This window comes from Melitaea cinxia, chromosome 16, assembly GCF_905220565.1.
Source record: "Melitaea cinxia chromosome 16, ilMelCinx1.1, whole genome shotgun sequence".
NCBI classification, from domain to species: Eukaryota; Metazoa; Arthropoda; class Insecta; order Lepidoptera; family Nymphalidae; genus Melitaea; species Melitaea cinxia.
Window position 1 is genome coordinate 6,851,511 of NC_059409.1, and position 22,852 is coordinate 6,874,362.

At 33.6% G+C, this 22,852-nt stretch overlaps 2 protein-coding genes across 2 annotated transcripts; one reads left to right on the forward strand and one right to left on the reverse strand.

Moving 5' to 3' along the window:
• The first annotated feature begins 366 nt into the window (after nucleotides 1-366).
• On the forward strand, nucleotides 367-18,723 carry LOC123660774 (alpha-actinin, sarcomeric). The gene is made up of 18 exons (XM_045595808.1): nucleotides 367-580; nucleotides 1,809-1,939; nucleotides 2,180-2,414; nucleotides 2,694-2,779; nucleotides 4,259-4,351; nucleotides 4,441-4,544; nucleotides 4,665-4,791; nucleotides 5,050-5,197; nucleotides 5,580-5,730; nucleotides 7,770-7,955; nucleotides 8,269-8,491; nucleotides 9,312-9,500; nucleotides 9,791-9,918; nucleotides 10,254-10,432; nucleotides 10,717-10,839; nucleotides 14,288-14,394; nucleotides 15,439-15,597; nucleotides 17,786-18,723. The coding sequence occupies exons 1-17, from the start codon at nucleotides 466-468 to the stop codon at nucleotides 15,595-15,597; spliced, it is 2,484 nt and encodes an 827-aa protein (XP_045451764.1). The 5' UTR covers nucleotides 367-465; the 3' UTR covers nucleotides 17,786-18,723.
• Nucleotides 18,712-22,064, reverse strand: LOC123660775 (uncharacterized monothiol glutaredoxin ycf64-like). Its single transcript, XM_045595809.1, has 2 exons — nucleotides 21,675-22,064; nucleotides 18,712-20,433 (listed from the first exon to the last, which is right to left on the reverse strand). The coding sequence occupies exons 1-2, from the start codon at nucleotides 21,928-21,930 to the stop codon at nucleotides 20,249-20,251; spliced, it is 441 nt and encodes a 146-aa protein (XP_045451765.1). The 5' UTR covers nucleotides 21,931-22,064; the 3' UTR covers nucleotides 18,712-20,248.
• Nucleotides 22,065-22,852: the final 788 nt, after the last annotated feature.

The following is a 22,852-nucleotide window of genomic DNA, read 5'->3' on the forward strand; positions in this document are numbered from 1 at the left end:
AACTCTTGTGTTCTGCCCATTGTCACCACGCTGGGCAGGCGGGTTGGTGACCGCAAGGCTAGCTTTGTCGCACCGAAGACGCTAGAATAAAATACATATTTACATGTAATAGATTATCGCTAAAGCATCTCACTTTAATAATTATATAAATAACTATATTTTTTATACACGTAAATGATCTTAGGGTAGTTGTATACAGTTCACATTGTAATAATTAAAAACTAATTACGTACGCACTCCAGAAACAATTAACATTCGTCATAAAATTATATATATTCTTTATTGCACTTAAAAACACCTACAAAATTATTAGTACAATCTAATAAATTCTATTAACAATTTTGCAATAACAAAGTTGTTTGTTTCTTCTTTCAGACCTTTACAGCATGGTGCAACAGTCACCTGAGGAAAGCCGGCACTGGCATCGAAAACATCGAAGACGACTTCCGCAATGGACTCAAACTGATGTTGCTGCTTGAAGTAATTTCCGGGGAAACCCTACCCAAGCCCGACCGCGGCAAGATGCGTTTCCACAAGATCGCCAACGTCAACAAAGCACTCGACTTTATTGCATCTAAAGGTTAATAATTTGTTAATTAAATTCTCATGTAACTTATCAATGTTTAAAACTGAATTATCATTCATTAATCGTATTAATTTACAATTTACAATTGACTTTATATCTCAAAACAGTTATATACTTATGTGGGTGTTACATATTCGCCGCGATTCGAGTAAAGGGTGTAGAGTAAAGTAGGTTGAATATAACTTATTAAATTTATTCTAGCACACGTGAACTAGTACCTACATATCCACTTATGCACGAAGCCACACAAATTGTTATCGTATAAATATGTAAATTGTATATTTTACAACCAGAAAGTTTTATCTGAAATGACACTATAAAATGAAACGATCAAGCGGAGAAACAATACACACTTATATGTAATTGTTTTCTCTGTCATTCAATTTTATTGGTAAAATGTAGAAAGTGGTAGAGCAGATAGTTTGTAAAACGTTAATTTGCTTCATTAACTCTCTAGTCGTAGAATTTAAATGATCTTTAGCAAGCCAAACTAATGGCGGTTTATTCTTAGCAACATTAGGGTCAAGGCACCTGTCTTCAGCTCACTTCGTCTCTGTATAATTATTGATACTATTTAGATGAATATTTATTTTGACGATTGGCATCGCGATGAAACTATAATTATATTATTAAATTACGCAATGATGTGTTATTCTAATTATAATTGGCTAGCAAATTTAGAAATCAATGTAGATAGAATATGTACAGATATTCATATAAAACATCTACAAATATACTTCTACTAATATTATATAGAAAGAAAGAGAGTTCGAGTTTTGACCACAGCATCTTACTATCTATGTGGGAAGTAACATCCGGAATCACTGAACCTGTTTTGAATATGATGCCGTTTGAGAGGTGCATTATTCCAGATAGACGTTGAGAATATTTAATGAGTGGATAGGAAATACGCTTATAGAAAATAAACAAAGTGAATGTCAAATTTTATTACTGAGTTTTATTCATATATGATAGAAAAAGTCCTTTGCTATTTGAGAGTTGTTAGAGAGTATATCTATTAATTTTACCCCTGCGAATCTGAAACGCGTACCTTTTCTGAGTATCTGTTATTTAACTTGAATTTAGGAAGCCTACTAGCTTTAGGCTTAAGACTTTTCTAATGTAAACAATCAAATATAATCATAATATCATAAATAGCAAAATTATCATAAAAAGTTATTACTATATGTTGATGATTGAATGAACTAAATTTGTATTTCAGGTGTGAAATTGGTCTCCATCGGTGCTGAAGAAATTGTTGATGGTAACCTTAAGATGACGCTTGGTATGATCTGGACCATCATTTTGAGATTCGCCATCCAGGATATCTCGGTAGAAGAAATGACCGCAAAGGTACAAAAAACACTTCTTAAAGTCGATGAAAGTTATGCATGATAGAATATTGGTGAAGATTTACTTCAGTAATACTAAAAAATGTTATAAACATTTTTGTAATTTATTTTTGTATTCAACATTTCAATTTATTTTTAATACAACGTTTATAAAAATTGTGCACAATCATCTGTAGCTGTACTAGAAAAAAAATTACATCATCGCAACCGATATTAAAATTTTTTTTTATTTAATTTGCAGGAAGGTCTACTTCTCTGGTGCCAACGCAAGACTGCACCTTACAAGAATGTAAATGTTCAGAACTTCCACCTGTCCTTCAAGGACGGTTTGGCCTTCTGTGCTCTCATCCACAGACACAGGCCCGACTTGATCGATTACAGCAAACTCTCCAAAGACAATCCACTCGAAAACTTGAACACCGCATTCGACGTCGCCGAGAAGTATCTCGATATCCCCCGCATGTTGGATCCCGACGGTAAATATTTTACAATTCATATGAAAGCAATAGTTTTTCTTTTGTTATTATGTAAATTTTACTACTTCTAAAATATCACATAGAGCTTTGTTTAGAATTCGATTACATCAAAATATTATTTCAAAAAATCGAACCGTGAAAAAATGCAAATACAAAAAATACATCGTAATTATATTACGAACCTCCGATGAGATCAATCAAGATATATAGCTACAAAACTCGTTATAAAAAATGTAAACAATGAATCATAGTTATAGATTATTATGCTGGATATTACAGACCTTATAAACACACCCAAGCCGGACGAACGCGCCATTATGACCTATGTGTCATGTTACTACCACGCGTTCCAAGGCGCGCAACAGGTACAAAAATAAAATGGCTGCCAAAGAATTCGAAACCCGAGTCCCTAACGCCAGGCCTTTGTGTGTCACTTATAGCATGATCCGAATGTATCAGCAATTCTTTGTTGTCAATGTGGGGGAGCAATGGATACGTGTTGGTAATGGGAGCCGTTCTAGATAAATAATGACATAGTCAAGTTTCAACTGGTTTTTCGCAACCATCTCTATCTGTCGCTTTGTGCTTAAGGCTTCTTGGTAAACTTAAACTTTCCGTATTGGCTTTATATGTATATAAAATTTATTGTAAGTTTACCTGTTTCATATATCTTAGAATCAATCTACATAAATATTTAAATCATTTATTTTTGAAGCTCCCATAACCATCCTCCCCTGCATATAAAAATAAAATCTGATATAGTCCCTGATAATGTCTAAATTATATTAAGTTTTAAACCATATTATTACTGTAGACGTGAAATCCATATCTATGTTACCTTTGCAATGCAGATAATAATATTTGTAATGTAATTTAAAAATAACACTATATTAGCTTTTTGTTTTTAACTAAACCATAGCTTAAAATATAGACCAATGCTTGGGGCCTTTGTGTTGTCCTATTTGATATTTCTGGGACTCCATTGAACTCCGAGTATTTCATTCATAGAAATATATTTACAAGCTTTTCTGAAGTAAATACAAGTTAAGTATGCCGTATCTACAATAATGAGTAAACATCGCATGAACTAACTCCGTGTCGCTTGCGTGCCGCTTGCTAGATCTGCAGAATACCGCGATGCCTGACGAGCGCGCCGTCATGACCTACGTCTCTTCATACTACCATTGCTTCTCTGGTGCTCAGAAGGTTTGTCATACCCTTTTTAGTGTCATTTGATTTTTATAATCACTTATAATATTTTAAGGTTCCTTTAAGCTATCATTTTACAAAAGAAACCAAAAGTAAACAAATATGGCACATTAGCTTTCAAATTATTATTTCCAATACTGATTAGTTAAATTACAGAATATTAATGAATATTACAACAACTCCTCTGGTGAGTGGTGCGTGTGTGATGTCGACGCCTACACACCGGTTTGCTGGTTCGATTCCCGCTCGGGATGGATATTTGAATTAATAAGTATTTCTTTCCAGTTTGGATGTCTATCCTTGTAGGTCTTCTCCGTGCCTCGAAGGGTACATTAAGCTTAACGTGCTCTCCGAGGCACGATGTCGGTCTCGGTTGTTATCATAAATACCAGATAGCGATCGTTACTCATAGTAGAGAATATATCCGCCAACCTGCAGTGGAGTAGTGTGGTGGACTAAGCTCCAATCGTTCTACATGGAAACATAGCAGTGCAATGTTACAGGCTAGATCTAATAAATGTTTGCAAATTTATAATCACTACATAACATAACATACATTTACAATACATATTGTTCGAAAAACCAGGATATTTGTAATACAGATTTATGACAAAAATGTTCATTTCCATAAACAGGCTGAAACGGCCGCGAACCGCATATGCAAAGTTCTCAAGGTCAACCAGGAGAACGAACGCCTCATGGAAGAGTACGAGCGTCTTGCCAGCGACGTAAGTCTTATTTATTATATCTATTAAATCATTTAGACAATTGCATATTATAATCTTGTTTCTTAAAAATATTGTTATCTCTCTTTTAGCTATTGGACTGGATTCGACGCACCATGCCATGGCTGAACAGCCGCCAAACTGACAACTCACTTGCAGGATGTCAGAAAAAACTGGAGGACTACCGTACTTATAGGTACCAAATTCAATGTAATTCTTCCCATACATCATATTCCTCACCAGTTTTTGCAAATAAAAATTTACAGTGAGGACTTTAAAATTTAAATAAATTAATGCGTTTTTTTTAATTACTTAGGCGTAAGCACAAGCCACCTCGTGTAGAGCAGAAGGCCAAACTGGAGACCAACTTCAACACCTTACAAACTAAACTGCGTCTCAGCAACCGCCCCGCCTATATGCCCACTGAAGGCAAGATGGTCTCTGTAAGTAGAAAATGTTATTTGACATTCTTAGTCAAATTCAAAGTAACAGCACCCTTAATTTATCCGATAAAAGGGTACACCTTGAAAAAACGAATATACTTAATATCCTTTAGATCCTGTCCGAAGAAAAACTTCTACCCTATTTTTATTTTATTTTATTTAAGAATTGACGATTTCTATTGTTATACAAAAAAAAAACCAAAACAACAATAATATTTATGTGCTAATTTTCATATAATCACTTTTTTTCATAATTAGGACATCGCACAAGCATGGAAAGGTCTGGAAATCGCCGAGAAAGCATTCGAAGAGTGGCTTCTGAGCGAGATGATGCGCCTCGAGCGTCTCGAGTACCTCGCGCAGAAGTTCAAGCACAAGGCCGACATCCATGAGGACTGGACCAGGGGTAATGAAACACTATCGAATATATATTAATATTATAGAGCAGGAGAATCAGTAGTGAAAAGCAGATTTTATAGTATAGTGTGTCACTCGTAGCAACATTTATGTCACAAACATATAACTAATGTATATGGATATCAAACTCCCAAAGTAAAAGTTTTCCAAACCACAATGTTTTGGAAATATCGAGGAAATTCAAAATTGTATGATATTTTGTAAATAAAACACCATCTAAAAAAGTGTCATCTTACATAGCCTTTAAGGTTCGTCAGAAATTAAAATAATGCCCCGATGTGGAATAAAATATATTTAGGCAAAAATAATCACTTTTTTTTGTTTACAACGCACATACGATATTACTATTAGCTCCTTTACACAATTTGCAGGTAAAGAGGAGATGCTGCAGTCACAAGACTTCCGCCAGTGCAAGCTATACGACATCAAGGCGCTGAAAAAGAAGCACGAGGCGTTCGAGTCCGACCTCGCCGCGCACCAGGACCGCGTCGAGCAGATCGCCGCTATCGCTCAGGAGCTCAAGTGAGACACCGGTCTTATTTAACTATAAATTAATAAGTAAAATAAATCTTTGACGACGTGTTAGCGCAATGATCGCAGCTGGACTTACTGTCGCGGTCTAGTATTTACTACTGTGTCTAGAAACATATACGCAAGCACAGACCCCCAGACCACAGAAAGATCAGCAAACGTCTGTATAGCGAATACAAATGTATGACATGACATGTGCGGCGATCGAACACGCAAATGCCAGTGCAACAGCCATAGGCCAGTAATGTAACCGTTGCGCTAACGTGTCGTTGTTATTCACTTCATACGTCAAAAAAATCAAATAATAGTTTAAGAAAATCATTTTTAAAAGTATCGTACTATCAGGGCCGGATTTAGGGGAGGGCAAGAGGGGCTACAGACCCGGGGCCACCACAAAATAGGGGCCCCCCCAAATAGCCTTCAGAAAAAAAATTCAAATTCAGACTAGTAAATACTAGTAAACAACTTTTCCTTTCATATGTTTTTTTGCGTTTTACCTATTAAAAAAATAACCATTATTTTGGAAAATAATTTGGGGCTAAGGGGCTTCCACTCCTTTGTAACCCCTGTTACTGTGTTACTGTTTACTAATTTAAAATAAGGCGTCTAACTTAAAATACACAATGTGACAACTCAATGACATTAACAAATGAAGTCGGTTAAAAATTTAATTTCAATAACATCCTTATAAATGGTTTACCTTTCGTAAAATCATCGCCAAACACATTCAATAAAATCAATAAACAACTTAAGTGGCCGACCATATAAAAATAAACGTTTCAATTCTACAATGACCTGAAAAATTAGGTTTAATTTTATCGAAAAACTGTTAATACCGGTTACTGTGCAAATAGGTTAAAGACGATTTCTAATCGTGACGAATATTGGCGTTGGTCATATAACTTTTATTATCCTGTGCTTCTAGTTCCTCTGACTCATATTAAATTTTATGCCGCCATAACATTTAATATGAGTAAATCACAGAACAACTCTTTCGAAACTCAAATCTATAAAAAATATCTGTGTGTAATAAACCAAACTTGTTAATAACTATAAAGTATGAAATAAATTTTACTTTCATACAGTGTTAATGAAAGGGAAATTGAAGTTATTATTTTGTCATATTTTTATCATTTACAAGAAGAAAACAATTTTATAAATTTGTTTAATTGTTTACTTTTTATTTATATTAATTTTTTCATAAATAGACATTGAATATTTCTTTTGAATAGAATGAGTATAACTTTTAACATTGAAATGTAACGGAAAGGTAACCTCGAAAATAATATTTATTGAAGCAGACATTAGAACGACCATTAAAATTTTATACTTAACGACTTACAAACTTAACACAACATAAATAGTTCATGTTCATTATCTTTACAAATGTTTTCAAAACATATTATATATGTAAACAGGCCTTATTTACATATATATATATATATATAATCCCTGTTACATTATAATATGAAAAAAATTAATTATCTTACGTGCTTATAGATTAAATTACGTTCTATTGCATAATAAAAACATTAATAAAATTTATATTTAAATTAACATATGTTATAACTAAACGATAATCTTATATATAAAATTCTCGTGTCGCGGTGTTTGTAGTTAAACTCCTCCAAACGGCTTGACCGATTCTCATGAAATTTTGTGTGCATATCGGGTAGTTCTGAGAATCGAGCAACATCTATTCTTCATACCCCTAAGTTATGGGGGGGGGGGGAGTTAAGAGGGTTAATAAAATATTATGAAATTTTGTGTGCATATCGGGTAGGTCTGAGAATCGGCCAACATCTATTTTTCATTCCCCAAGTTATAGGGGGGGGGGTTAAGATGGTTAATAAAATATGAAATTTTGTGTGCATATCGGGTAGTTCTGAGAATCGAGCAACATCTATTTTTCATACCCCTAAGTTATGGGGGGGGGGGATTGAGAAGGTAAATGAAATATATGGCAAAAAAAAGCTTGCAGGGTCAGCTAGTAGACTATAAAAACCTGTTAATTTGTGGGGCGTCCGCAGCACGCTGGAGTACCACGAGGTGGGCGCCGTGAACGCGCGCTGCCAGCGCATCTGCGGGCAGTGGGACCGCCTCGGCGCGCTCACGCAGCGCCGCCGCCTCGCGCTCGACGACGCCGAGCGCGTGCTGGAGCAGATCGACCTGCTGCACCTCGAGTTCGCCAAGCGCGCCGCGCCCTTCAACAACTGGTCGGTGACTCTCGCGCCCTCTATATATAGCTATATATGTTCCTCTCTCGCTCTAGCGGTGCCACCCTGTCAAACTGGAAGTCAGTAGTGTGAATAAGTAGATTTGTATCTCTTTCTAGCTCTCTCACATTTCCAAATGGCGGGTATTTTTGTTTTTTTTTTTTTAAATTATTGCAATGTCTTTTGTCTGAATTGTTTATTGTTATTGGAAATAGTCTATTTTTTCGAAATATAATCAGCTAAATAACTAGACAACAATATCATCTCTCTGTTAAACTGATGTTTGTAACTAACTAGTAAAAACTATATTCAGGTTGGACGGTACTCGCGAAGATCTTGTCGACATGTTCATCGTGCACACCATCGAAGAGATCTCTGGTCTCATGGACGCCCACGCACGCTTCAAGGCTACGCTAGGCGAGGCCGACAAGGAGTATCAAGCCATCGTAAACCTGGTACACCAGGTCGAGTCCATCGTGAAGCAACACCAGATCCCCGGTGGCTTGGAAAACCCCTACACTACGCTTACTGCACACGTAAGTACAAATAACCCTCTTTTAGGTGTATAACGTGATTTAATGTCGTAATCGATATATTTTAATAATAAAATTTGGAAATCAATGAAATTAGATTTATTAATTACTCTGATACTGTGTAAATTATACACATATAATTTAAATTTTAAGTTCTTAAAACGAAGTTTAGTAATAACAAATGAGTAAGTATAAATAACGAATAGTACATCTATGACTACTAATAAATTCTAATACTTGGTGACATGTTACGAAAATTGCGCGGACGGAGAAGTATAAGATTTCACACACTTATAGTTTATATAGTCAAATTGAGAATACATTATAGATTATGGTCGAATGTAGACCATTAGGCGACCATATTAATAAATACGTATACGACCTCACACCCAGACTCCGGAGTAGAAAGCAGATTCACTGCAACTCGCGCCACCGGACTTTTTTTTTTTTTATGTCACAAGGTCGGCAAACAAGCGTACGGCTCACCTGATGGTAAGCGATTACCGTAGCTTATAGACACCTGCAACACCAGAAGCATCGCAAGCGCGTTGCCGACCCGATCCCCAATCCCCCCAGGAGCTCTGGTCACCTTACTCACCAACAGGAACACAGCACTGCTTGAAAACAGTATTATTTTGCTAGGATCTTCTGTAAGGTCGAGGTACTACCCCAGTCGGGCTGCTCCATATTTTGAGCAGAAAATTCCTGCTGTGCTCTACCTCAGTTAAAAGTAATATATAGTTTTCAAATAATAAATAGTAATAAATAGTTTTGAAGGTTCTTAAGTTTTTGGCATGATTTAACCCCCCCCCCCCCCCCCCAGGAGCTGAACCGCAAGTGGTCGGACGTGCGGCAGCTGGTCCCGCAGCGCGACGGCACGCTCGCCGCCGAGCTGCGCAAGCAGCAGAACAACGAGACGCTGCGGCGCCAGTTCGCGGAGAAAGCCAACGCCGTGGGGCCCTGGATCGAGCGCCAGATGGACGCCGTCACCGCCATCGGCATGGGCTTGCAGGTGATCCCTCGACGTACTCATGTCACTGGCTGTGGAAATGTTCTAATATAGAGAGGTTTTGAAGATTAATTTGCCAGTCTCTTCCTTCTCCCAGACTTGGAATTTAAGCTCCATTGGGAAATCCATTCCCAAATACCAGTTGGATAGCTTTAGATCGTATTTAAAATACTAATTCAATGACATTTATAATATCAGTATATTTTATAATTGAAATTTTTAAAGTATTAAAGCTTTGGAATAGGTGGCTTGAAGTATAAGGTAAGTCGTTATAAGCAATAATATATTTGCAGGGCTCGCTGGAAGACCAGCTGCACAGGCTGAAAGAGTACGAGGCGGGAGTGTACGCGTACAAGCCTCACATCGAAGAGCTCGAGCGCATCCACCAGGCAGTACAGGAGGGCATGATCTTCGAAAACAGGTTAGATATATTCTAATGATAACGCTTCAGCCTTTAATATCCCACTACTGGGCATAGGCCTTTTTCCCCGTGTAGGAGAAGGATCAGAGCTTAATCCACCAGGCTGCTCCAATGTGGGTTTATGGGTTGGCGGATAATTAATAAACAAAAAATTATTTTTCGTATGTATTTGATAGATCTGAGAATAGGTCGTAGCCTATTTTTTGTATCCCAAGATAATAATCGTGTCCCATTCATATGGAAAACAACGTTTGGAAACGTATGGAAACAACGTTTCATAAAAATAAATACCAATATTTCTGTACGCCTCAGATATAACAATGCAATGTCCTCAGATACTCGCAATACACAATGGAGACGCTCCGCGTGGGCTGGGAGCAGCTGCTGACGTCCATCAACCGCACCATCAACGAGGTGGAGAACCAGATCCTCACGCGCGACTCCAAGGGAATCACGCAGGAACAGCTCACCGAGTTCCGAGCTTCCTTCAACCACTTCGACAAGAACCGCACCGGTAACTCTATACACAATTTAAACCTTGTTTAAAGTTTAGTTTACTTTTAGTCACACGCGGTAGCTTTTACTACCGCAATACAATATTATGGACGAAAAATAGCAAAAAAAAAATGTTTGCTAGCTTTTCTTGCCTTTCATTATTTTCATTGTTTAACCTTTAATACTTAATGTTCTAGCAAAGACATGTATCTATATGATCATTTTAAGTGACTGCCAATCGAAATCCTATATTTCGATAAATCTTGTTAAATTGTCATATTAAAATGTAAAATGTATTCATAGGTCGTTTGGCACCTGAAGAACTTAAGTCTTGCCTCGTATCGCTCGGCTACAGCATCGGCAAGGACAGGCAGGGAGAACTTGACTTCCAGCGCATCCTGGCCGTTGTCGACCCCAACAACACTGGTAAAATATATATATCTCATATTTAAGCCCATTTGGTCTTCACAATTTTAACCTTGTTGATTTATTTAACAATTTAGTAATCGTCCAGAATTATATAAAACATTTTGTTTTATCAGGTAAACTCATTGTTTTTTAGAATAAATAGTATTTATTACCATGTAACTTCTTTTATCTTATTTTGGAGTTTTATATACCTCTTGCTACCAAAATTTTTCGTTATTTAATAGAAAAATATATGTGGTTATATCACCTCTATATAGGCGGTAGGTACCTACTCGCGCGCGGTAAACGCGGTTTCTCCCGCGTAAATCTCGATTTCGTCGAATTTCCACAACCTCCTCTTAGACAAAAATATTAAAATCGTTTTGTTTATGTTTTAATATCGTATAAATAACTATATGCACTTGAAAAAATAGTTATTTTGAAATCAGACAAACATTTCATTTTTATTTATATGTATATAGATTTTACATATCGTACTTGTCGAATGGCACAAGAATTTATTATTAAAATCAATTGTAGAATTAAAGGTATCTTATCTCTTAACCTTTTGACCGCCACGCCTCAAAACCATTCCCGTGCCCTGTACGCCAAGGCATAAAATAAACAAAAATACCTACGAAAAAAATAGTGCTGCCAAGAGTCGTTATCGAGTACCACACAGTGACTTGTTTTTGTTGGTTTTTATGCAATAAATGACTACTTATATAATCTCGGAAGGTTTATTTTTTAATATTTTTCTTGTGTTATCTTGCACTCGTTATATATACTTACAACAACATAAATAAAAAACAAACATTACAAAAATAATCGTAGTAAAGCACAACACTCTTTTCTATCGCCATGACGTCATTGTCACGACTGGACGACTACGGCGCAGCTGACCTACGGTTAGGAAACTCTCTTTAGAGACGTGCTGTGTCGCACGAAAGGAAGCCGCAGGCTATATATCGATTTCGAATCGAATCGATATATACATGAAAAGTAATTTAGAAAAAAATTAACCGAATTCAAATTTGTAATTTTTTAACCGACTTCAAAAAAGGAGGAGGTTACTCAATTCGACCGATTCGATATATATTTTATATTTTTTTTATTTATGTTCGGGGATAACTTTGTCGTTTATGAAACGATTTTGATAATTCTTTTTTTGTTGGAAAGGAGATAACCCCGGTATAGTACCATGCTAAGGAAACCAGGATTTTATAATGAGATCTCGAAAATCTGCATAACTTTTACTGGGTGCACCGATTTTGATGATTTTTAATTTAATCGAAAGCCGATGTTTATCATGTAGTCACATTTAAATTTCATCCAAACCCGATTACAACTTTTTGATTGATCTTTGATAATGCGTATTTACTTGACTATTTTTTCGTCTACCTACGTTGTATTACTTGTCGATATAATTGAAGTTAGTTTTTTCGTTTGCCTGCAAACACAATTATTGTCTTATTACATAATAGTTTATTATTTAAAGTTCATTAGAACAGTATTCCACTGTGCCCCGTTCCATAGTGCCTCATAAAGCCAACGTTTTAAACGAGTTTTATAAAAACTTAGGTTATTTTTTGAACTTTCCACACAATTGTCTCAAATGATTAAAATTAATGAAAAAAAATATGATTTACCTATTCTTTAAACTTTTTTACTAAAAAGAAAGTACTTTGAAAAGAAATCTCAACTTTTGAACAAGAATAATTGTGTTTGCTCGAATACAACGTAGATCGACGAAAAAATAGTCAAGTAACTACGCGTTATCAAAGATTACTCAAAAAGTAGATATCAGATCTCAGTGAAATTTATATGTGACCACATGATAAATATTAGCTTTCGATAAAATTAAAAATTATCAAAATCAGTACACCCAGTAAAAAGTTATTACGGATTTTCAAGAGTCCCTACGCGCTGTAATTGGTCGAAGCGTTACCACACGAATTAGTTTAGAATTCAAATTTTTATCGACACTGTTCCATAGTGCCCCATGTTCCATTGTTCCCCAACTCAGTAGTTGATCCGATGAAGCAAATTAATATAATCGGTGCGGTCGATGCCAGCCTTAGTTTAAAAGAAATATTTACATGCGTTAAATATTTTTTTGCTTAGGTAGCAAATAGTACTAAAACAGTACTGAGTAAGTAGCAATATTTCAAATCAAATATTTCACGACACACGACACGACATGGGTTTTAGAAAAAAGCTTTTATGAGAATGGGGGTTAGAGATGATATTGATGCTGCCAGATGATTTTGAGAATGAGAAAGAAAATCGTAATTTCGCTCTTAACCTTAGATAAAAAAAATGAAAATAAATATATATATTTTTTATTGTATATTATTAAAATCATCGACGCCTTCCAAAATGCGACGACGTTCTAAGGTATCGCTCGTCTTGCACTTCACTAGTTTTCTCGCTATTCGCTTATGACGTCATCAGCGTGTCGTCTATACTTGACAACGGCGTGTAGAGAACGGATTAATGACTACGCGCTAGAGATGCGCCAGATTTGAGATATCAGATTTATTATGGCGATTTGATTGATTTTAGTTGATTTGATTTTTTATTCATTTGCTATTTATATGTTAGCTGATGATAGTTTTATGTTTTTTACCTTTTGTTTTATTCAAATATTACATTATTTATAGAAAATATAACACGTTTGAGTTGAATTTTGAATAGCTAATTGCAAAAATGACTTGTAATTATGATTTTTTTAAAGTGCAATAAAGAATATATAAATCATCTATACCATTTTGACTAGCCCGTTGGCGCAGTTTGTAGTGACTACAGGTCAGCGGTGCTTTCTGCTCCGGAGGTTATGGGTTTGATTCCCACCCCGAGTCTGGGTATAATATATATTTATTTATATTTATATGTATGCTTATAAAAAAAAATAGCTATACCAGTCAGCTGTTACCTATAACACAAGCATTAAGTTGCTTACTTTAGGAACAGATGACCGTGTGTGTATGTTGTAAATATTTATTTATTTATTATTTATTTATACCTCTTGCGTCACATCCCTAGCGGTCAACTATAGACGACTTCGGCGTTCTGGACATATCATTTACGTGGAATAAAAATGCATGTTTTTATTTCAATGTTTCTCAGTACGTGTAGCTCTAAAAGACTTGTTTTTTATACTCAAATGTTGCGGGGATATTCTATTTTCATAAATGTTGAATTAAAATACTAGAAATATTTTTTTAATAATTTTATTTAATATTTTTGTGGTCCGGGTTTTTTGTCACCTATAGACGTCGCTGGCGCACAGGACTCGCGAGTCCTTGTCAAGTATAGGTGACTACGGCGGTCAAAAGGTTAATGAAATAATCGTATAGAAATGGATGAAATAGGTCTTGCCAGTACTGATAAAATACAAAATAACTTTATATTGTGTAAATTTTTTTTTGTGAAAGTATATTTAATCATGTGTTATTTTATACAGGCTACGTGTCGTTCGATGCGTTCCTGGACTTCATGACGAGGGAATCTACAGACACAGACACGGCTGAACAAGTCATCGACAGCTTTAGGATCTTAGCTGGTGACAAGGTATGACTTTTAAATTAGTAATTGTAAACATTAAATATATTTTCTAAAGTAAATAACTTTAACTTATCTTTTAAAAAAAACTAAGGGTAATCTTCTACTATTCTGAAAACATGATCAAGATGTCTTCGAATTCTTTATCACTCACTCACCACTATATCACTTACTTGCCCTAACGATTTAAAAATAATAATATTATATACTTTTTTTTTTTTTTAAATCACCAATGTTTGGAATCGCTGAATTAAAAACGATGTCTACGACACACTGCTAAGCTATACGCAAACTCGCATACACGAGGGCAACAGGGTTATTATACCTACGTGTAATGTTTTACACTCATATTAGGATTACATCTGAACAAATTGTTCAATTGTTCGTTTCATAAAATTGATTTTTTATTTTTATTTTAAATTTATTGGCTGTTGTTATATAACATACTTGAAATTTTTAAGAAATTAATTATGTAAAAAACATTTTATACCATAGTTATTAATTTTTATTATACATTAGAAAATGATCAAGATGGTCTTTTGGTTGTCACACTATACTTACTAGCACAAAGATCGTGCGGCTCGTACGACTCGCGCGATGTGACCAAATTTACCTAAACTTGCAGAGCGTAAAATTGTGATTGTGTAAATTGTGGCTCTTAAAGATCATTTAAACAGCAGTCACTAGAGACAACCTTGAAATCTTTGTTTTTTGACTATTGTTTAGTGAATGACCCGTGCAAGAATCAAAGTCCGTGTACGTTTAGTGATGTACATATATCGACTGTCCCTACGTATAATATCGAAGTTGAAAAAAGGCACTACATTTTTTACGCTGAATGATTTGTTAAGTATCGATATTGAGTATAAGCTCATGAAAAATGTGATTTTGTGTGTATTTTATAGCATTTTCTCTTTTTTCTTTAAAAAAAATATACATAAAAAGTAGTTTTTTCATGCAATAAAAAAATAGAAAATTTTCTGTTTCGATACTGTACGTAGGGACAGTCGATATGTTCGACAATATAAATATCGACATATGCCTGTGCCACAGCCATACATCACGGCGGACGAGCTGCGGCGCGAGCTGCCGCCCGACCAGGCGGAGTACTGCGTGGCGCGCATGCCGCCCTACCGCGGGCCCAACGCGCCGCCGCACGCGCTCGACTACATGGCCTTCTCCACCGCGCTCTACGGCGAGACCGACCTCTAGGTAATGTACTGCTCGGGTTTCACTTTATCGGCGGAATTAACGTTTGTTAACATATATTATACTACTAGCTGACCTGGCGAACTTCGCATCGCCTAAATTTTTTATTGAGTATAATAATTGTGTATATCGAAATAAATTATAGCCTATCTTTCAAGTTGGACAAAGTTACACATCTGTGCCAAATTTCATTAAAATCGCTCCAGTAGTTTCGGAGATTAGCCCGGACAAACATTGTGACACGAGATTTATATATATTAAATATTCATTTTTTTTTTTCTATACATAAAGCTTCAGTTTGTAATATTCCACTTCTGTAATAGACCTCTTTCCCCATGTCCTGCTCCAATGTGGGTTGGCTGATATATCCTTACTATGAGTAACGATCGCTATCAGGTATACATGATAACAACCGGGACCGACGGCTTAACGTGCTCTCCGAGGCACGGTGAGGAGGCCCAGAAGGACTAACAACCAAACCGTCTAATATAATATCCATTCTGAGCGGGAATCGAATCCGTGACCGTCGGTGTTTAGGCGCCGCTGACACAGCACACGCACTATTATACATGAGCGGTAGCGGTATCTAATATAACTATCATTTATTCAAAATAAATAAACAATTTTTAAAGGAAAACTTAATTAAACTAACAAACTTAAAAATTAAAAATCAATACTTTGGCGAAGTCGGTAAGTATTTTTCGGCATTTTTTTTATAATATAATAATAACCATAATAATCCTGATGGTAAGCGGTCAGCGTAGCGTATAAATATCTGCACCAGAAGCATTACAAGCGCGTTGACCATCCAACCCCCCGCCCCCCCAGAATCCCCAATATTACTTGTCTGTGGTCTTCTATAAGATTGAGATACTTTCCCGGTCGGGCTGCTCAAAATTTTGAACAAGATATTTCCTGCTGTGTCCTACCTCAATGTAGCGTCACTTTGCCATCTGAAACAACCTAACATGTGTCGCTCTCTTTTATTATCTTATGTTTTACAAGTTCATAGAACACTTAAAGAATATTTTTGCTTATTTATCTTACTGAAACATTTTAACAGCATTACCAGGATTTTATTGGCTAATTAATGTAATTACAATCTTACTAACGAAAGCAACCTTACATAATTACGAAAATTTAGACAGTCACAAAAATTTAGTTTTTTCATACCTAGTATGGTATGGTAAAAACTAAATATTACTCATAGCAATATTTTTCATTGGCATTCAGTTTTGACCTGGAATATCTACATTAAAAATGTTTAAGAATTGCCAGCGTTGTTCACACTTGGTGCATACATTATCATATAATTGCATCGAACGCAATTTGCATATAATATAACTTTATAACAACATACTTAACATTGCTCACCGACGTGTAATTATTTGGAACTGATTACTACATCTTGGCGAAAAAACCCTTTCGGTCATTGTATTTATCAGCCTACTATTTTCATATATTATTAAAAATCACACTTAAATACTATCTGACTTCTAAGTTCTAACACACTCTAATGAAATCTGTAAAAATAGATTGTGTTAGCAATAGGTAAATAATTGTGTTTGCTCGCAAACGAAAAAAAAACCGACTTCAATTACATCGACAAGTAATAGGTACAACGTAGATCGACGAAAAAATAGTCAAGCAACTACGCGTTATCAAAGATTACTCAAAAAGTAGTTATCAGATCTCGATAAAATTTATATGTGACCACATGATAAACATCAGCTTTCGATTAAATTAAAAATTATCAAAATCGGTACACCCAGTAAAAAGTTATTGCGGATTTTCGAGAGTTTCCCTCGATTTGTCTGGGATCCCATCATCAGATCCTGGTTTCTTTATCATGGTACCAAACAAGAGATATCCCCTTTCCACCAAAAAAAGAATTATCAAAATCGGTACATCCAGTAGAAAGTTATGCGGTATAATACAACGTAGGTCGACCTTTCGATTAAAACAAAATTTTTCGAAATCGGTCTACCCGGTCAAAAGTTCTGATGTAACATACATAAAAAAAAATACAGTCGAATTGAGAACCTCCTCCTTTTTTGGAAGTCGGTTAAAAAATGAAATTAAAATAACCGCCCATTGGGTGTTTTCCAACCTTGTTATCAATATTCTTGCCAAAATTATGTATAAATGTTTTTAAAAATTACCATGTTTCATAATTCTTTTTTGAAAACAGATCTTTCGTCGGACAGCATCTGAAAAGTTCCCATTGAACGAAGGTTAGTAACTTCAACATGAAAAGAGAAGATCTTGACACTGAAGCCAGCCGCACTAACCACCTTGGGCGAAAATATATTATAACAACCGCGGTATAAATTATAGCAACACAAAAATTATTTTCTTAACTTGACCCTCGTATTGTTCGCCCTTTCTTGGTCAAATTAATGCAAAGAATTTTTGTGAAAATTTTAGTCATAAAAACAGTTCTGTATTAAAAATGTGCAATGTTAACCAAAAATGCCTATAACTTTCCTACCATGTTGTTCTCCTTACTTTTGGCTCAAATCAGAAGAAATATCCGTTTTATAACTATTTATATATTAGAGTTAGGTATTTTTATCTTTTGTATGAAATTATCAGGAAAGTCACAAAATAATTATTTGTAAGTTAAAGATGGTGCTAATGTTAGGCTTGACTAATGTGTGACACCAAAATAAGACTCATTCACATTGTAAGAATGTTTTTGTTATATTTTATTTATTTATAAGCAAACATTATTTATACAAGTTTGATTTTTTAAATTACTGCCATTAGTAATTATTTCACTTTGATGGTAAGTACATTATACTTTATGTAAGTGTATAAATTTCATAAATGTTGCAGGGAAGTGTCACACAAATTATTTATTGTCATAGATCGCCATAACTTGCCTGCATCTATTTATTTATCATGAATATCATTTTACATGATAATCGTTTGTAAGAGTATTTTGGTATGAGTACTCTAAATAAATGATCTGCCATATTTTTGTCTTTTAATAATGACTGTGTTGTTAATCCAACCAATTATATTATGAGGAAGCAGTGGTGTGTAGATTAAGAATGAATTATGTGCCCAAAAAGTATACTAACTCGAATGTACAGCTAATTTAATAAAGAGCTCTTAAACAGAAAATTCTTTTATTTCACTTTTAAAAGAGTGTACACTCTAAAACTGGTAAAATTAATTACCTATTTATTAGTTATCCACAAATTTCTTTTACTACATCTAAATTGGTTAATTCATTTTAAATAAAACACTAAATAACTAAAATTACAACATCAACAAAAATATTGTGAATTTGAAACCATTCTAAATTAAAGTTGTATCATAAATCTTGTAAATATTATTTGATAAAACAGCATTTTAAGATATTTCTATTAACAATTCAACTAATCCAATTGAATATGCTCAGTAGAGTAAGTGACGATTTTGAAGTACAATTAATTGTTCTTTGCGAAAGGTCGAGAAAAACAAACCAGCAGTATTGTAATAATAAACTTAAAAGCTTCATACAGATAATATATAAAATTTAATATACAGTCTTAGATTTCTAGCTTTAGCCGGCTAAAGAAGACCATTGAGCTGATTTGTCTTCATAAATCCTAAAGTAAATATCATTGAAAAATTATTAAAACTTGAATCTGCAAAGATAAAAAATAATTAGAAATATAATGTCACAACTCAGTTAAATTTATTAGCAAAATGAATAATTATAATCAGTATTGATTATTTGCACACTATAGTCTCGTCAACAAGTTCAAAAAATTGAGAAGTAGAGATAAAGCTCCTAAAAATATAAGCCATAGCTCATTTGAGCCGGAATGAGGTCTAGAAAAATAGCTTGATAAGTCAAGAAGTTCCAAAGAGCTTTTTGACTAGACTTATTAATGTATCCTAATATTTTACATATATTTTTTATCAAGCTATGATCCCTCTAATATTTTATGTAAAATACATCTAATTTTATGCCCATATTTTAGCCAAATAGTCTATATAATTTTGACTTGCAATCCAGTCTAAGCCATTTTTAAAGATATCAGCTGTTTAATGACATTTTGTATTCACTAAAAACTTGTCTTATAAGCCAGAATTATAGTTTTCATAATAAGTTAAAACAACATTTATCGAAAAAGATCTAATTTTAGTAGGTTACACTGCAATATTAAATAAACAGTTGTTAGAACTTAATTTTTGTACTACTATATTTATAACATGTATAATTATGTTTATTATTTTACGGAGTTAATATAACAATAAACTTAACATAACAATTACACAAATTGTATCTAGTAATAGCAAACATAGTAAATAAATCAAGAAGAAGATTATCAAAATTACATTATTCAAACTTCTTAGTGTATTGATATTTGATATTAGAATTGATTTTTAATTTAGTTTATAATTAACTCATTGAAAGATATTTTTTTTATTTATTTAACGAAACAATAGTACAATAAATGTATAACAATATAAGTCAAACATTTAAACACTGTTACATACACTTTATGAGGCTAACAATCACCTATCAAAGTTTACAAAATGTTTACTATTACTCGTAATAACATAAAATACTAAATATGACAAGATAAATTGAAAGATAATTAATATTTGATAATTTAATATTGCAGTTTAAAATAATATGTTAGTGTTAAGAGAACTATTTGCTTTCTTCTTTTTTAGCTTCTTCAGCTGTCAACAGGGCACTTTTTATTCCGACTTTTTTTAACTCTTCTACTAGTTCTCCAGATTGATGCATTTGAAGCATAATGTCGCAACCTCCAACAAACTCACCATTTATAAATACTTGAGGAATTGTTGGCCAATTTGAATAATCTTTAATACCTAAAAACAATAAAAATATTTTTTTTTTAATCTTTTTCACATCCAAAATATGATAAGGATTTATAAAGTTAAATAGATTTAGAAGTAGATATCTAAGCCAAAATGAATTAATTGTATTTTTTATAAACAATTGCATCTAAAACTTAGTGAAAAAATATTCAGTTTTAATATAATGTTGTTAGGTTGAGTTGAGTTCTATGGAATTACTCAAACAAAGTATAAAATTAAAAATAATAAGGTGTGTTCAGCTAAGTTTATACATGGGGTAATATAGTACAACTCATATGTATTTCGAAATACGGGATATTTCTTAGTGTTGATAACATAGAATACAAGACTATTTCATATGATAATGCGTCTGCTACATACAATTTAATAAAACAAGTTAATTTTGCATATTTTGAAATAAATCTTAATTTACCTTTGGATATTATTATGCAATTATTTAAAAAAAAATGTTTTTGTTTTTATAATCATTTTGTTTAATATTTCATTGATTCCCTTAACTTAAAGTTGTTTTAGATAGTTATAGTCGGAGATCTTTCACATATTTTGGAACCATCTGAGCTTTTTGGTTAAATATTTATTCATTACATTGGTTCTCAAAGTTTTAAATAAGTACTGTATAAAATAATATTTTGAGGTGTGGTTAAAATAGAATAATTACAATTAAATTATATTTTAAGCTAAAATTTTTAAAAAGGAGTAAATAAAAGAAGTGTCATACTTCTTGTATTACATTTTCAAAAATTGTCAAGACATTATTCCAATTTTTAAACAAGTTGCAAATTTAAGTAAGCGGAGTAAGATCAGACTACCATCACTATAAAAAAATTCTATATATGGTTTCTAATTTTTGTAGCTCTATTAAGATGGTATATTTTTATAATATAGATGGTATATTTTTATAATATAGATGGTATATTTTTATAATATAAACTAAAGACACAAGTTCATCTTGATTATTTTACAAAGTAGTCCAGACTTACCATGCTTAGGTCAATTCTTTCCCTAGAATTTTTTACTTTTATCTTAACTTTAAGGTCATATACAACAATATTTACTAAGTGTAAAGAAATACGAAAAATAATATAGAGAAAAGAAAATAATGAAAATAAACATAAAAACACTCAATTTACATTTTTGTATATACCTTAGAAATTGACACAAAAGAAAAATAAGACGTAACTCATCGAAAAATAGTTCGGTGTCAAAATTCTTAAACGCAATACTGTACTAACCTTGTCGCAGTTTTTCATCAGCTAAAACGTCGTGACTTTCGTAAGGTACGGCATGCATTCTCATAATTTGAACAACAGCATTACTAAATCCACATCGAGGAGCATCAGGAACACCTTTCATAAAAACGACTACTTTATTTTCTTTTACTATTTTTTCAATTTTTTCATTGATTGTTGCATCTGCTAATAAACGACGAGATAACTTAAATGTATTATTATAAATTGGATAAAAACTTCTTCTTATTATCGAATTCATTGTGCAGTATTTAAAACGAACGTAAGAATAATACTTTTTGCAACTATTTTAATTTGAAGAAAAATCAAGTAAAATGTTAATTCATACTATTTTAAATGTCAAATGTCAGTGTTACTTCAGTTCATGGAGCATAGAGAAACGCTCCATGCTTCAGTTCATGTTCAGTTTTTTAACTGACTTCCAAAAAAGGAGGAGGTTCTCAATTCGACTGTATTTTTTTTATGTATGTGACTTCAGAACTTTTGACTGGGTTGACCGATTTCGACAATTTTTTTTTAAACGAAAGGTGGTGTGTGTCAATTGGTCCCATTTAAATTTATTTGAGATCTAACAACTACTTTTCGAGTTATATCTAATAATGCGTTTTTACTTGACGCTTTTTTCGTCGACCTACGTTGTATTGTACCGCATAACTTTTTACTGGGTGTATCGATTTTGATAATTCTTTTTTTGTTAGAAATGAGATATCTCTTGTTTGGTAACATGATAAGGAAACCAGGATCTGATGATGGGATCCCAGATAAATCGAGGGAAACTCTCGAAAATCCGCAATAACTTTTTACTGGGTGTACCGATTTTGATAATTTTTAATTTAATCGAAAGCTGATGTTTATCATGTGGTCACATATAAATTTTATCGAGATCTGATTACTACTTTTTGAGTAATCTTTGATAACGCGTAGTTGCTTGACTATTTTTTCGTCGACCTACGTTGTATTACTTATCGATGTAATTGAAGTCGGTTTTTTTTTTTTCGTTTGCGAGCAAACACAATTATTTACCTATTGCTAACACAATCTATTTTTACAGATTTCATTAGAGTGTGTTAGAACTTAGAAGTCAGATAGTATTTAAGTGTGATTTTTAATAATATAACACAATTATTTGGTTTTTACTTAATGACACAAAATGTATCTATGTG